This window comes from Lytechinus variegatus, chromosome 3 (assembly GCF_018143015.1).
Source record: "Lytechinus variegatus isolate NC3 chromosome 3, Lvar_3.0, whole genome shotgun sequence".
Lineage (NCBI taxonomy): Eukaryota > Metazoa > Echinodermata > Echinoidea > Temnopleuroida > Toxopneustidae > Lytechinus > Lytechinus variegatus.
Window position 1 is genome coordinate 74,335,586 of NC_054742.1, and position 13,578 is coordinate 74,349,163.

At 36.6% G+C, this 13,578-nt stretch overlaps 2 protein-coding genes across 12 annotated transcripts in view; one reads left to right on the forward strand and one right to left on the reverse strand.

Annotated features, from left to right (window-relative positions):
• The window catches only part of LOC121411917 (voltage-dependent calcium channel subunit alpha-2/delta-2-like), an 87,930-nt gene that overhangs the window by 72,336 nt on the left and 2,016 nt on the right, over window positions 1-13,578 (forward strand). For all 11 annotated transcript variants that reach the window (XM_041604811.1, XM_041604809.1, XM_041604810.1 and 8 more), the window contains 12 exons: window positions 498-560; window positions 1,222-1,340; window positions 1,576-1,665; window positions 3,399-3,457; window positions 4,073-4,114; window positions 4,948-5,019; window positions 5,634-5,704; window positions 6,109-6,187; window positions 6,613-6,665; window positions 6,963-7,021; window positions 9,544-9,667; window positions 10,275-10,396. In XM_041604811.1, the coding sequence (XP_041460745.1) occupies window positions 498-560; window positions 1,222-1,340; window positions 1,576-1,665; window positions 3,399-3,457; window positions 4,073-4,114; window positions 4,948-5,019; window positions 5,634-5,704; window positions 6,109-6,187; window positions 6,613-6,665; window positions 6,963-7,021; window positions 9,544-9,667; window positions 10,275-10,396 (953 nt within the window). The remainder of the gene's footprint in view (window positions 1-497; window positions 561-1,221; window positions 1,341-1,575; window positions 1,666-3,398; window positions 3,458-4,072; window positions 4,115-4,947; window positions 5,020-5,633; window positions 5,705-6,108; window positions 6,188-6,612; window positions 6,666-6,962; window positions 7,022-9,543; window positions 9,668-10,274; window positions 10,397-13,578) is intronic.
• Window positions 10,412-12,608, reverse strand: LOC121411919. Its single transcript, XM_041604820.1, has 2 exons — window positions 12,557-12,608; window positions 10,412-11,353 (listed from the first exon to the last, which is right to left on the reverse strand). Exons 1-2 carry the CDS (start codon window positions 12,595-12,597, stop codon window positions 10,612-10,614), a joined length of 783 nt encoding a protein of 260 aa, XP_041460754.1. The 5' UTR covers window positions 12,598-12,608; the 3' UTR covers window positions 10,412-10,611.

Below are 13,578 nucleotides of genomic sequence, written 5' to 3' on the forward strand. Positions count from 1 at the left end.
AAAGTCGGCTTTAAAATAAGAAAATTATGAAAATTTTGCTTCATTTCACAAAACAGTTACATACACATTCTGGTATTTATGATATTGCCCTTAATTGTATTTTATAAATCAAATGATTTTAATTGCATCATTAAAATTTGAAAAAAAGTTTAACTCCTCTCTTAAAATGTGGAATTGCCATTGTTGTAAACAAAAGAAATAGTGAATGACATCATCGACTCCCATTTTCATGTGACTGTGTTGTACATATAACATTATGAGACAAACTTCTTGAATGCTATAACTTTCTCATTGTACATTCGATTTTGATAATTTTCTTAGTGTTATGCTTGTTTGACATCGGTCCATACATACACCCCTCTTATTCTCCTCCTCCTTCTTCTTCTTCTTCTTGTTCTTCTTATACAAAAAGCTACATCATCAGTCCTGGAAGGTTGACTTTGGCAAATTTGTTGTAATTGTGTACAGTATATATTTTTTCCTACTTTCCCCCACAGTAACGGCATCATTTTTGTCTTGGCTGCTACTCAGGGTGGTCTCATAAAAGTTTTTCCCAAAAGGTATGTTTGTTTTTGTCATGAATTTTCTCAAGTATGTGGAATCGTCGTGGTGTAGTGGTTATAACTATTGCCCTTCGCTCAGGGGGTTGTGGGTGCAAATCCTAGTTCAGGCGTCAGTTTCCTTCAGCAATAAAATATGTCCACGTTGGCTGCCCTCTACCCAGGTGAGGGAAATGGTTGTGTCTGTTACATGTATGTTCGTTGATTAATAATGAATTTGCATGCTTTTTAAGAGGTAGATAACTTTTTCTTATCAATTTAATTTACTTCAGGTTTGTTTTAAGAAAAAAATTTTGTTTCATATACATGTAATGCAGAGCTGCCAAGTAGTACTGATTTTCAGTATTTAGTACTGAAAAGTGAGAAAAATACTGATAGATTAATGTAAAATACTGATTTCTAAAGTTGCAGCTTTATGTGTTGTCCTATGGTATTTTTTGAAAATACTGATTTCCTCACCAAAATACTGATTTTCAACTTAAAAATACTGAAATGTTCTTTTTCAGGTTGGCAGCACTGGTAATGTCCCTCGTAGTTAATGTTGTCCGACCAGCTGAAAATCAGAAGCATCGGAATCGAAAGAAATTCAAATTGAACTGTTGATTCATATTAGCGAAGCTTTTTGCATTGATTGAAAAAGAATGTTTTTCTTCCCATGCAGCACCATATCAACATGGAGTCCAGATGAAATCCAAAGAATGCAAGACCCATGGGAACAGAGCTATTATCAACGCAGTCTTTACACAGATAGATATGTCTTTTCTGTTCCATACAATGATGGTAATGATATGTTGTTATTCATCTCGATTTGTATTCTTTAAGTATAACCCACGCCACACAAATATGCACAAAGTGTTTTAATTCTCCACCACTCGTTTAGTTTTGTACTTAATGTTTATTATTATGCAAGGTTCTCAAAAGATTTTGCCTTCTGGATTTGCATAGTAAGGTGACTTTAAAAGCTTCCAAATATCTTGCTGATGTTTGTTTCTTCTTTTTTTGTTTTTTTTACCAGGTGAAGGACCTCTCGGTAGTTTAACAGAGTTCCGTTCAAACATCACCATCAGCAAATCTGTGCCTCTTGATAACCAAGCAGTTCCTGCAGGTACGAAATTTTAGTTCATCAAGTTTTTTTTTCATAAATTGATTAACCTTCTTGTATATGTCAATTTATCAATCATCGGTGTTATCAATTTTTTGACTCACTCGGATTGTGGCACTGTACTCAAATACATGTACTTTTCGCTTTGACTTTCAGTGACTAAACATTGACTTTTAAAAAATGTTTGTTTCTACATATACTGTATGAAAAATTTAATGAGTGTAACCTCTGTGTTATTTCAAGTCACCATTTTTGTAATATTCTCTTAGTTCTAAGTGCAATGTAATTTAAGTTTCAGTGTGAATTTCCCCTTGTATATAACATTTGCAATTTAGTCTATGCTGTCACTAATAAATCATATTTTGTTTGAATTTTTGACGAACTTTCAAATTTGTTAATCCAATCTGTTTTTGTCTCACCTGCGAAGCAAAGTGAGACTATAGGCGCCGCTTTTCCGACGGCGACGGCGACGGCGGCGGCGTCAACATCAAATCTTAACCTGAGGTTAAGTTTTTGAAATGACATCATAACTTAGAAAGTATATGGACCTAGTTAATAAAACTTGGCCATAAGGTTAATCAAGTATTACTGAACATCCTATTAGAGTTTCATGTCACATGACCAAGGTCAAAGGTCATTTAGGGTCAATGAACTTAGACCATGTTGGAGGAATCAACATCGAAATCTTAACCTGAGGTTAAGTTTTTGAAATGTCATCATAACTTAGAAAATATATGGACCTAGTTCATGAAACTTGGACATAAGGTTAATCAAGTATCAATGAACATCCTGCATGAGTTTCACGTCACATGACCAAGGTCAAAGGTCATTTAGGGTCAATGAACTTTGGACGAATTGGGGATATCTGTTGAATTCCCATCATAACTTTGAAAGTTTATGGATCTGATTCATGAAACTTGGACATAATAGTAATCAAGCATCACTGAACATTTTGTGCAAGTTTCAGGTCACATGATCAAGGTCAAAGGTCATTTAGGGTCAATGAACTTTGGCCGAATTGGGGATATCTGTTGAATTCCCATCATAACTTTGAAAGTTTATGGATCTGATTCATGAAACTTGGACATAATAGTAATCAAGCATCACTGAACATTTTGTGCAAGTTTCAGGTCTCATGATTAAGGTCAAAGGTCATTTAGGGTCAATGAACTTTGGCCGAATCGGGGGTATCTATTGAATTACCATCATAACTTTGAAAGTTTATTGGTCTAGTTCGTTAAACTTGGACATTAGAGTAACCAAGTATCACTGAACATCCTGTGCGTGTTTCAGGTCACATGTCCAAGGTCAATGAACTTTAGCCGAATTGGGTGTATCTGTTGAATTACCATCATAACTTTGAAAGTTTATGGATCTGATTCATGAAACTTGTACATAAGAGTAATCAAGTATCACTGAACATCCTGTTCCAGTTTCAGGTCACATGATCAAGGTCAAAGGTCATGTAAGGTCAATGAACTTTGGCCATGTTGGGGTTTTTTGTTGAATAACCATCATATCTCTGTAAGTTTATTGGTCTAGTTCATAAAAAGAGGACATAAGAGTAACCATGTATCACTGAACATCTTGTGCGAGTTAGAGTAGTATGCAAAGTCAGCACTGCTGCTATATTGAACCGCGTGATGCAGGTGAGACGGCCAGAGGCATTCCACTTGTTCTTTATTAAAATCAGTATTTTCTTATACAAAATATGTATCTTTTATCAATTGTTTCAGTTGTCATGGTGATGATGGATCCAGCTTTTTTCAACGATTCTTGGGATCAGACCTCGAAGGTAAAGAAAAGGACACTCATGAATATTCAGAAAGAATGACTGAGACCCATCCATTTTTTGACCAACTCTGACCAAATATAGTGGCTACTTAATTTCAGAACTCCCATTGGTTTTTTTTTACTGGGAAACACAGTTCCTGTGGGCAATGCTCTTTTAGTAGTTGTCCAACATTAAGTTCCCATGTTCTTAAAAGTATTGTTAATATTAATTTCAGCAATTTGATAAGTTCAGTAATTTTGTTGTACTGGTGTAATGATTCTGGCTCTTAATTGCCATGTAATGAGAGAGTCAAAGCTCACCGCTGCAGGGTGTCCTCTGGCAGTGCGTAAATAAACATTTTGCCACTCTCCACCCAGGTGCTTAATATGCTACCCATTAGGAGGTGAAAGTCATTGTTGCTTGTCCAGTACTGTGTGCATCTCTATGGCAACTGGCTGAAATACTCCCCAGGGAGTGGAGCATGTGCATTATGTGCGGGAATCACTGACTGAATCTGATGATGGGTCGATAATAAATCTGTAAGCGCTGAGACACGTTCAATGCCTTATAAATCGTTGTTATTGCTATTATTTTAAGATAATGATATATATATAACTTGTTCTGATTTGTTTTCAGGGTTTCAATGATCATACATTGGAATACTCCTGTGCAAACATGGTGAGTTTTTCTTCATGAATTGGCTTGTGCCATCACATAGGGTTATCGTGTCCGGTCTGGCAATCGCATGACCCTACTGTTCGACAAAAGGGCTCCCTAAACTTTAGTTTACCAGACCTATTGTTTATGTGTTTGTAATTTTCACACAAAATCATTTAAATTTGACCAAAATGTTTGTTTATTTGACTGATAATTTTCACAAAGCTTCAGGTAAACTGGACCCAACCTTATGGGAATTTAGTGGGCCCTTTTCTTAAGTTGTCTGGTTATGTGATTGCCTGACTGGACGTGATAACCTGATGTGATAGCACAAGCCTGGTTAAAGTTAGGAGAGTTGATCAGTCGGATGAAAAGTAGAACAGGGGGACATAGACCTACATGTAAAGTCAAACCTGTCTATTTAGGCCACACTAGGGAAACAGAAGAAGTGGCCATTGGAGGCAGGTTGCTTTTATGTACAGGTTCTATAACGCATTCCTTCTAAATGGGAGATAATTTTGGTGGTCCTTAAAGACAGGAATCCACTCAAGACAGGTATGTGATTATGAAACACAAATGCGAGAGGAGAAGTAGCAAAATTTTGAGGTGAGTGATGATTTTGGAGCTTCATTGGAAAATAAAAACAACATTTTATGATTGAAATGACAGGAAATTGATTATAAAAATGCTACTATTGTATTAAACATTTAAGACAGTCTTTAAAACTTTTCCTTGTAATGAGTTTCCAATAACATCGATATCATCATTGAAAAAAAAAATTGTATAAAACTTGGATGTATTCAGTGGAAATCTGTAATTCTATCCTAATCTACATATTTTTTCTTTGAAATTAGGAACTGAAATGTTATCTTCTTGACGACGGTGGTTTTATCATAGCTACGAACCAGATATTTGAACAAGATGAGGTAATTTTATTCTTTTGCTCTTTCTCTTTCTGCTTTTTATTCCTTTTCTCCTTGAAGTCTGCATTCAGTTTGGGTAAATTAAAAGTGAATATTGCTATTTCGATCTATTCTAGATAATATGTAGGCCCAAGATAATGTGTAGGCCCTTATATTAAGGATATTAGATATCTGGATATTTTTTTCTCTTTGATGTTAAATTGTACTTTTCAAGCATGGTAAAAGCTGAAAAGGTCGGGATATGACCCTTGCCTATTATTTTCTGATAACTAATCATTATATTTGTAAAATATGTGCACAGATAATTCCACTTATTCTTCTTCTTATCATTTCTTAATGGTTGTCTAACTTATCATGATATCTGATATGTGATATTAGAATGAGCTATGTTTTTTTTAAATCATCTATCTGTAATGTGATTCTCTATTTTTTGGAGAAAGAATGCTACTAAATCCAAACAAACATCAAATCTAAGTTCCAAAGAGTCTGTGATGGAAGGAAACTCAATTGTCCATGAATGACATCTACGTGGAATTTTGTTGTATTGTGTCATTTTTGTTTGATTGTATTCTACTGCAATTTCATGCAATCTTCATCACTTGTGCTTTTTATGGCAGGTTGGTCGTTTCTATGGAGAAATCGATGGTAACATCATGATTGAAATGACAAATTATGGAATCTATGATCGGTATGTAGTCTTTCTGTCATTTCCAAGTACTGTGGAGTGAACATGTAACTCTTACATGCAACTTAAATTCATTCCTTATAACTTGATCAGTATTTTGTTTCAATCTGTATCCCTTTAAAGTTCAAATTACTCAGCTAAATTTTTTTTTTTCATTATTGATTTCCAAGGGTGAATGATTACCTCTCTTATTTCAAAACACTTTAGGGTAGAAGTAACTTCTAATACTAACAGTAATATCGTCCCTTAGAATGTGATAAAAGATATTTTCAATTTTCTCTTATTTCAAAACACTTTAGGGTAGAAGTAACTTCTAATACAGTAATATCGTCACTTAGAATGTGATAAAAGATATTTTCAATTTGTATTTTTCAAATTCTGAATTTTCTTTTCATCATGAATTTCAGCAAGCAGATGTTTGACTACCAAGCGGCTTGTGAGAGGGTACCACCAAGTGACAGTGCAGGCATCAAATCTTGGTTTGTGGTATGTACCTCGGGTTTCATGACATTAAAATGCGCCCTTCCAAGGCTATAGTCTTGTGTATTTATTTCCATTGTTGTATTGATATTTTCAAATTTATTTTGACCTCAAATAAAAGTTAATTTTCATTCACATTTTCAGAAAATGAGCAAAATGCAATTTGTTCCAAAATCGGATCGTGGACCAGTCGTAAGATGTGCAGTGTCCTTTAGGATATACCTTTTGAGATAACGATGAGTGATACACAAGTACATTAGCCCAAAATTTTCTTCACATATAGAGAAACATACGTTTTTAAGAGGAAAGGAGAAAATTTTGGAGAAATATACATTTGATTTTCTCTTTTCCAAAATATTTTCATTGTATTTTTTCATTTCTAGAAAGATTCACTTGTATATGATTTCTTTACCCACCCCCTTTTCTCACAGCCAACTTTTTATGATGTATTCAATTTCCAAATATGGGCTGCAAATGCATTGTGGTAAGTCCTTTTTTAAACAATACTTTTAATACAAATTTGTAAAACTTGTTTTCCCATTTTGTCTTAAGATTAACTTTTTTTCAACATCTGAAAGTATTTAAAACAAAGATTCTGAATATGCATTTTAATTTGTAAATAAGTTTGTACTGAAAATTCTTTTTCATCCCATGATTTTCTAAAGAAATTTGAATTCTGATTTAAGTTCCATTGTGTGTTTATAATTTATGATTTACTTATTGAGACCTCTCTTTTAGAATTCCCCTAATCATATTTTTCTTTGTCTTTCACCCTTTATAGGACTTTTATTCATCAAACCTTTATGGATTTTCTACTATTTGGATGGACAGATGTTTCAAGTAAGCATCTGATAAACACCTCTTTGCAGTATAGATATATAATATGTACCTTTTTAAATGTAATTTTGTTAGTAAAAGGTATAATTATTAACCATAACCATGCAAACAAAAAGACTGAAAATCACTGACTGTTTGCTTCATGAAGTCCCCTTCTCAAAAAGACAAGTGTGAAACAGAAGGAGTTTCTCTCCAAGAACACAAGAGAGAATGAGGTTTCATCACCTTTTCTCTGGTGATCATTTCTCAAATGCTATGAAAACTAGAGATCTTTCCCAAAACTGACTTGGGCAGACACTTGGGTTTCAATTTATTCCCTGAAACTCATGAGCACTTAACAGCTGCTCTGATAAAGCCAGGGTAATTATGCGGCATTACTGTAGGGCACTTAAAGACTTCTGATAAAGTAAATGTTTAACCCTATGTAAACAAGTATAATTTTACAAGTATTATTGAACCATGGTACAAAACCATGGACTATGCAGATTCCTGTATGTAATTATGCCAATTTCATAGCGTAAAATCAGAAAAAATCCAATTAAATGCATGCTTTTGGCAGAATGTGCCAGAAGAAAAGCATGATAATTCAAGAAATCTGCAAAAACCATGATTTTCTACCATGCTACATTTGAAACCTCTTGAGAATAGGGGTATTTATGTCTGTACAAATTGAACTTCCCTAAGTCATATAGCCAATGTTAAGCAATTTTCAGACCAGAATATGCAAAGCTTGTGTTATCTGCACTTACTACTGTAAGTAAAATTTTTCCAAGGTGAAGAAGATTTCTTTAGTCCAAAGAGAAGAGATTCAACTAAATTGTTAGGTTCACATCTGTTTGCAAATGTTCTGCAATTATTAGAGACATGCATGTCTACCACTTAACAATTAAAATGCATTCTTAATAAGCCTTATGTATTGACATCATTACTGCGCTATCTTAGAGGATGATGCCATTGCTTTGTATGCGTCAGTGATATGCAGTTGTCACATCTCTGACAACTGTTTACCTGTATTCCTCTATCTTCTAAAGTTAGGGTTCTATGAGATTATAAGTGTCATATGCATTGTCACAATGCGACTATAAGTCTGTCTAGTGTTAACCCTAGTAACCATTCAGCTTGTATATAATAAAAGGAATTTGGGTGGTTGACTCTTGTCATAGTCCCAGAGTCAATCAACTGTATCTTTAAGTAAGTGATCAAACCCGCTGGGGTGTAAGGATTAGAATTTTACTTTGACTTCTTGACAATCTTAGGTCATGAGCATTGGGTCATTTAACTTGATATATTTAGTTAAGTTCAATGGAGCTCTAAAATTCTATAGATGTTTGTTTTTATGTATGAGAGAAAAGACTGTTGAGAATGTTTGAGATGGGAGTTTTGAATAGGTGAAATTAAAGCTTGGATAGTTAAGTAGTTTTAATTGGATATGTTCAGCGTGGAAGAGTAAAGCAGAGGAATATTGAGAATGTTAATGACTTTGTCTTTGTGAGAGTCAAGATGGAGTGGTGTTTGAGTAAAAGCAAATCAGAAATCGTTTGATTCTCGGGAGAGGAAGACCCTTCCACATTTGGTCTTAACTCGGAGTGTGAGGGTGTGGTTCTCGTAGGCCATTACTTTGGGTGTATGTTGCAGGCTGTGTAGTGCAGGCACAGCGGAGTCTTAATCCCCATCGTTGGCAGGCTGGATCCAGGCAGCACAGGCCAGGTAAAGCCACCACATCTGCCCTCATCTCACCAGGCACGACTGTTCCAAAGAACTGGACGAGCTGGGCTCGTACTTCATCCTTGAACTCAGAGTTCGTGACTTGTGATTCATCGTAGCAATCTTGTGGCTCTCAGCCCCCATCATTTCGTCCGCGAATCTGGACTGGCTTTTCGTCGAGAGTTCGCTCGCTTTACTTCGCGTCGTCTAGGCCACCGCAGCTCGCTCTTAGACGACTGTATTCATCGGACCAACGATAGTCATTGACGATGTCGAAGGGGTCCTTATTCTGAACTATTTAAATTATAACCAGATTAGATATACTACGGTCCAGTGTAGGTATTCATCCAAGTATAAACCCTCTTTTGATGAAACTTAATTGGTGGAATTAATAACCAAAAATATTGTCACGTTTGGATGCCAAATTATTAGGCCTTGATTAAATATAAATAAATCACTCTCATTAGATACATATTGCAACATATTCAGTATAGGTTAATTCATGCTGATGTTAACTGCTGAATACAGTTTGATGTTATGTTGATATGCATGTGATTCATGATTTAATTCTGATTATTCAATTTCTTTAACTATATGTACATTTATAGAGCTGGTCGCTCTGAATTAAATTTATGTTACATATAGATATTGAATGATTGTGTGATTATTGCAAGTGGTAACTACTTTCGTTTCAAACAGAACCAAATCTATTACCAGACTGGGAATTTCAGTCCCAAGATCTGACATGCATAAGGTTTACATGTATTTCATTTAAAAAAAATTATTTCCACTTCAATATCATATTCTTCTCTATAACTTAGTGATCCATGCTGCCGAGACTACAGAATCCCTAGGCAACGTAAGCTGTATTAAATTGATAAACAACTACTACTTTGGCCAAAACCTGAGTGGAAACGGTGCCAAGGAATGTGTCAACTGCAGCAGGTTAGAATGAGATTTTTTTTCTTGACATTTCTGAAAACAGTTACACCTGAGGGACATAGATTTCTGTGAACTTACCTTATTAAAAGCAGTGTGATGATTATTTATACTTCATACTCTTCTCTGACAAAATGAAGCTGCATAGCTGGCTTATGAACATTGGTTTTATATTTTCGCATTGGATTATAAATCTGTGTGGCCAACATTCCAATATCTTGTTAATTGTAGCATTATTTTTGGAGTATATATCTGTGTTAAAGTTTTGGAGGCCAAAGTGATGTAGTTTAGTGCACACTTTATTTATATCGTAGGCTCTTTAAGTATGCCCTAATACTGATGAAAACTATTTATATGTTTATTAACGATTATTCCCAGACACTTAATTTAATAATGAGAATGTGGTCTGTTAAAGTGAATGGCTTTTTTTAATAATCTTATTTGTATTTGCCTCTCATTGATTTTTGACTGATTTTGACGAAACACTACTAAAACAGGTGCTTAGAATCTAGACAACTCAATGACTCTTCTGGCTTGAATTAATCTTTCCTTGAAGACCAAAATTTCAACAAATTGGATATGAAAATATTTATTGATTTTTTCTTTCATCCAGGAGTTGGGCTGCTAGTCGAGTTGATGGTACCAATCTAGTGATGCTTGTAACAGAGAGTGACCTTGATTGCGATACTTGCCCCTTGACTGTGGTCAGACAATCGCCACAGGAACTTGGTCCAGATATCCTTTTTAAGATAAATTTGAATAAAAGAAAATGTGCACATTTAGTGGCAGTAAGTTATATTTTGGAGAAGTGAGTTCAGTTTTATGGCTCTGTAAGAGAGCTCAAGCTAGATAGACATCACCTTTCAGGTTTCCTTGTCTATTTTTTTTTAATGTTTGCTATTATAAAATCATTTTCACCATCACATAGGATCATTGTTTTAGGTACCTACTTATACTAGAGGGATACAGCAACAGTATCCCACCCCTGCCACCATTAAAACCCTGGCTATGGCTCTGATTATACTAGAGGGATCCAGCAGCATGTATCCCACTGCTGCCACCATTAATACCCTGGCTATGGCTCTGATTATACTAGAGGGATCCAGCATCATGTATCCCACTGCTGCCACCATTAAGACCCTGGCTATGGCTCTGATTATACTAGAGGGATCCAGCATCATGTATCCCACTGCTGCCACCATTAACACCCTGGCTATGGCTCTGATTATACTAGAGGGATCTAGCTCCATGTATCCCACTGCTGCCACCATTAAGACCCTGGCTATGGCTCTGATTATACTAGAGGGATCTAGCACCATGTATCCCACTGCTGCCACCATTAAGACCCTGGCTATGGCTCTGATTATACTAGAGGGATCCAGCATCATGTATCCCACTGCTGCCACCATTAAGACCCTGGCTATGGCTCTGATTATACTAGAGGGATCCAGCAGCATGTATCCCACTGCTGCCACCATTAAGACCCTGGCTATGGCTCTGATTATACTAGAGGGATCTAGCACCATGTATCCAACTGCTGCCACCATTAATACCCTGGCTACGGCTCTGATTATACTAGAGGGATCCAGCATCATGTATCGCACTGCTGCCACCATTAAGACCCTGGCTATGGCTCTGATTATACTAGAGGGATCTAGCACCATGTATCCCACTGCTGCCACCATTAAGACCCTGGCTATGGCTCTGATTATACTAGAGGGATCCAGCAGCATGTATCCCACTGCTGCCACCATTAATACCCTGGCTACGGCTCTGATTATACTAGAGGGATCCAGCATCATGTATCCCACTGCTGCCACCATTAACACCCTGGCTATGGCTCTGATTATACTAGAGGGATCCAGCATCATGTATCCCAATACTACCACCATTAAGAACCTGGCTACGGCTCTGATTATACTAGAGGGATCCAGCATCATGTATATATATGTTTCTTTTGATCCGAAGACTCCTGGAGCTCTCAATAATGCACTGGTTAAACTCCAGAATTGTATATCAGATATAAGACAGTGGATGATAGTGAATAAACTAAAACTTAATGATAATAAAACTGAATTTTTTGTTGCGGCCTCTACTTATAACTTGCGCAATCTTCCAAATGTTCAACTTGATGTTGATGGTACACTCATTAGACCATCAGAAAAAATACGAAACCTTGGTGTCATATTTGATTCCCGCATGTCAATGTCGTACCATATCTCTCATATCTGTAGCACAGTCACTTTTTATTTAAGGAACATTTCTAGAATCAGAAGGTTTATTGACCAGTCTGCCTGTCACAATGCTGTTCGTTCATTGGTTCTGTCTCGTATTGATTATTGCAATGGGCTCCTTTCTACAATTCCCTCTAATCAATTAGTCCATGTTCAACGACTACAAAATTGGGCAGCACGATTAATTCTACAGGTTTCCCGGGATCATCCTTCCCAACCACTCTTTAATTCTCTTCACTGGCTTCCTTTTAAACAGAGAATTACATTCAAATTACTCGTGATTGTCTACAAAACACTGAATAAACAGGCTCCACAGTATTTAAGTAACTGCTTGAATCTGTATAGACCAACTAGAGCTCTTAGATCGGCCAGTGATCACCTTCGCCTCACATATTCATTAACTCGTACATTAGCTGGTGACAGAACTTTTACGGTGTCGGCTTCAAAATCCTGGAACAACCTCCCACTAATAATTAGACAGTCTCCATCATTAGCAATCTTCAAAAAGTCATTAAAAACTCATCTCTTTAATACTTTGTAGTTTTTAAAATATTACATCTTATTCATTGTAAGCGCTTTGGGCCTAATGGGAAAAGCGCAGTACAAATAATAAGTAATAATAATAATAATAATGTATCCCACTGCTGCCACCATTAACAACCTGGCTATGGCTCTGATTATACTAGAGGGATCTAGCACCATGTATCCCACTGCTGCCACCATTAATACCCTGGCTACGGCTCTGATTATAAGAGGGATCCAGCATCATGTATCGCACTGCTGCCACCATTAAGACCCTGGCTATGGCTCTGATTATACTAGAGGGATCCAGCACCATGTATCCCACTGCTGCCACCATTAAGACCCTGGCTATGGCTCTGATTATACTAGAGGGATCTAGCATCATGTATCCCACTGCTGCCACCATTAAGACCCTGGCTATGGCTCTGATTATACTAGAGGGATCTAGCGCCATGTATCCCACTGCTGCCACCATTAAGACCCTGGCTATGGCTCTGATTATACTAGAGGGATCCTAGCACCATGTATCCCACTGCTGCCACCATTAAGACACTGGCTATGGCTCTGATTATACTAGAGGGATCTAGCACCATGTATCCTGCTGCTGTCCCCATTAATGCAGGGAAGCTATTTATCAGACTAATGTCGGAATTCAGACATTATTTTCAACCTATTTTCAGCCATAGAAAACACATTTTTGTGTACGAAATGGCTTGTTGCAAATGTTTGCCAGATTTTTCTAAGCCATTCTTAGTGGTATCGCCGACTATAATGATAAAATGTCATTCCCCAATTACAATTATCTTACAGTTTTAACTCTACTATTCAATTCCATGATACTCCATGCAGATCTGACTGAAGAAGGGGTGCTGAAAACAACACACATCCATAACACTGCTTGAGAGTGGGAAGCAAACCATAGTGCCCTCATCACACTTATTCTAAATCAAGCAGAAATGGCCGGAATGAAATGAATATTGTCCGCCACCATCCGGTCAATTTGTCCCCCCGCTATTCAGCTCTCCCAAGCATTCAATGTGGTTCAAATGTTGCTGAGATATGTTGTAAGAAGTACTTAGCACACTTGTTCAGCATTTTTTCCACTTCAAATGCACCTCAAAATTGATAAACATTCAGGATGACCACAAGAATTGGCCCCAG

Excerpts from the sequence above, each read along its gene's own strand:
- LOC121411919 (XM_041604820.1), bottom strand. The coding sequence starts at position 12,597 with ATGGTGCTAGATCCCTCTAGTATAATCAGAGCCATAGCCAG. Across the intron at positions 11,354-12,556 it reads ATAATCAGAGCCATAGCCAG|GGTCTTAATGGTGGCAGCAG; the intron begins GTTGTTAATGGT and ends AGCCATAGCCAG.